The 2,945-nt window shown below is 40.2% G+C and overlaps 1 protein-coding gene across 1 annotated transcript in view; it reads left to right on the forward strand.

Moving 5' to 3' along the window:
- The window catches only part of LOC103362597 (taste receptor type 1 member 1-like), a 19,966-nt gene extending 17,282 nt beyond the window's left edge, over positions 1-2,684 (forward strand). The window contains exons 2-3 of the mRNA XM_008288996.1: positions 1,504-1,801; positions 1,947-2,684. Of these exons, the coding sequence (XP_008287218.1) occupies positions 1,504-1,801; positions 1,947-2,684 (1,036 nt within the window). The remainder of the gene's footprint in view (positions 1-1,503; positions 1,802-1,946) is intronic.
- The last annotated feature ends 261 nt before the right edge of the window (positions 2,685-2,945 follow it).

Here is a 2,945-nt window from a genome sequence, read left to right on the forward strand (position 1 = left end):
ATCAGGCGTGAAATGCCACTCCACCAGGAGTGTCTCTACGTCATGGGCTGCCCTTAGAGGAGTACCCCTAGAAGATATTCAGGAACATTCTCAAGGTTTTTTACAGGGTCAGTGTTTCTACCCCCCATCCACTGGGTGTGGTTCAGTTGCCGGAGTCCTCTGATTCTACTCATTAAGGCTTGTAATCAGGATTCCTCGTGAGTTTGCTGGTATAAATCATTCAGTGCTTAAAGCACCGCCTCTGCTGGTCAGCAGGGATGAAATAGAGCAAAACCTACAAATGTAACTACGGTTCTATGAATCCCGAATGACCGCCAGAGCATTCTGTCACTCTGAATCCTTGTGTTCTCGCGAGAGGATTCTGTAGGAATAGATACTCTGATGTATGTATATATACTGCTTGAATATCACAGAACTGCCGGGTGAAATCAGTGAAATCAGTGACAAGTTTGTGTTTCACACACATCAAAACTGAGCAGATGAACAGGCTCAATGTGGGGGACAGTCTGGCAGAAGCTATTGCTGCTCAAACTTTTGTACTTAAACAGGGTTTGTTATGCAGTACAAACCCTGCAGTAGAAAAAGAAGCTTTATTGTCATTGTACAAAAATACAACAACATTTCGTTTGGCATCATCTTTGTAGCAGCTAACTAGTAAGAGAGCGTGTGTGCATTAGCTTACTGTAGTGGTATTTTTTGACTTAAGTAAAGGTTAATACTTCTTCCACGACTGAGGATGATGTTCATAATACTAGCTAGGTGGTGTTAACATTGTGAATAATCTGAATTTCACAGGAACTCTGCAGCAGCAGATCCGATGTTTGCATACTGATTTGTAAATTCCCCTCCAGCCATTATTGGTTTTTTTGATACCTCATGCATTCACAAGTAGATGGAAATAATCTCGGGAGCTCCACTGTCACCAGTGTCTGACAACTTACAAACAGCAAAGCTAAACTGTGTTAGAGTTTACACTACATTGGCAAATGGTAACTATGACAATGAAACATATTCTTTCTTGTCTGTGCCTACTGGGATCTTTTCTGCATGCCTTGACTCGATGCACTGTCCCAGCCTCAGAGTTTCATTTAAAAGGAGATTATTTGATTGGTGGACTTATTAATATTCATCAAATCAGTAGCCCTCTTTATCACAACAGACCAGAAGCCATCGACTGCACCAGGTGAGTTTCAAAATGAATCGCCTCAATATAAAACTAATGAAAAACACATACAGCAATCGATTGTTACTTGGTCAACAGTTCTGACTTTGGTGCAATAGCGAGAGCTGATATTAATTAAATTGCCTTGAACCAATCAAATTAATTGCTGCATTATCAAACTTGTTGGACGACATCAAGTCTGCACTGCTGACCTCAGTTCTTGTAGCACAATATCATCCTTTAATTATTCACGTCTCTTTAGGGATCACAAAGTTGATAGTGTTGACTGTTTTGTGTTTTCTTAATTCTTACACTGTGTCTGGGTCCTCCTCTCCCCACAGTCAACCTTTAATTCTGTCAAATTATCGGAGGTTTCAGCTGATGAGATTCGCTGTAGAGCAGATCAATAACTCCACCAGCCTACTGCCTAATGTATCTCTCGGCTATGACATATTTGACCACTGCTCAGATACGCAGAGTTTCCCAGGAATTTTGAAACTCATCTCAGTCAATGACTTGATCAAACCTTGGGATGAAAATCACAAGAATCTGTCCAAAGTGATCGGAGTGATTGGAGCTTATACAAGCACGGAGAGTCTGACTGTGGCTCCACTCTTCATGATGCATCTTATTCCTATGGTAAATCTACCAATTGATCTCGATTGCTTTGTCTCTTTTTTCTTGTGTGAGAAAGATGATTTCATATGAATTTTCTGTTCCAAAGCAGAACAGAATTTCACATTTGTTGAAAATAATGACAATTTCTCTATTACTCTCTTGACAGATCAGTTATGGAGCTTCTACTTCTGTCTTATCAAGAAAACGAGATTTTCCATCTTTCTTACGGACGGTGCACCCCAACCAAGACACCTTAGAAGTGATTGTTCACATTGTGCGACACTTCGACTGGCGCTGGGTTGCTTTCCTCTACAGTGATGATGACTATGGCAAAGATGTCCTGGAATTGTTTAAAGAGATGATTCAGGACACTGGGATCTGCCTGGCATACTCCAGCGCCCTTAGTTATGACACACATTACCCCTCAGTGTTTAGACAGATAGAGGCACAGAAGATAAATGTCATTATTGTTATTGCAATTGAATGGCTTGCTGAAGCTGTCATTGAGTCAGCAATGGCATTAAATGTCACCAACAGGGTGTGGATAGCAGGGGATGCGTGGTCCTTAAACAAGAGGCTCCCCAAAGAAAAAGGAATCAAAAACATTGGAACTGTACTCGGGATTTCTGAACAAGCAGTAGCAATACCTGGTTTCAGTGATTTTATCTATTCTTTTAAAGCCCAGAATTGCAAAAATACAGAACAAAAGTTTTTTTGTAGTCAGAATTGTAACTGTAGTAACGTGAGTGCTGAGGAGATCCTTGCTGCAGAGCAGTCTTTCTCTTTCACTGTTTATTCTGCTGTGTATTCCATCGCTCATGCTTTACACAGTGTTTTGCAATGCAGAGCTGACAGGTGTAACGACAACATTACAGTCAACCCTGCCATGGTAAGTACACAGTAACTAATTTGATATGTTCTCCCCATCTGATTCTTTGCTATTTGTTTCTTAAAAGTTTATCTTAGGAGTCTGAAAATTCATGTTCCTGTCTGTATTAAATGTGTCAATCAAACATTTACAGTGTGTAGGTTGGAAAAACTATGTGAGCCACGAGATTAATAACACCAACAAAAGCTAAAATTATGTAAATAGTTTGTGAAAACTGTAATCCAATCAGTGAAACAAGACCAAAAGTGTGGCCTGGCACTTCTTTGACTGATAAAA

This window comes from Stegastes partitus, unplaced genomic scaffold, assembly GCF_000690725.1.
Source record: "Stegastes partitus isolate 25-593 unplaced genomic scaffold, Stegastes_partitus-1.0.2 Scaffold586, whole genome shotgun sequence".
Taxonomy (NCBI): domain Eukaryota; kingdom Metazoa; phylum Chordata; class Actinopteri; family Pomacentridae; genus Stegastes; species Stegastes partitus.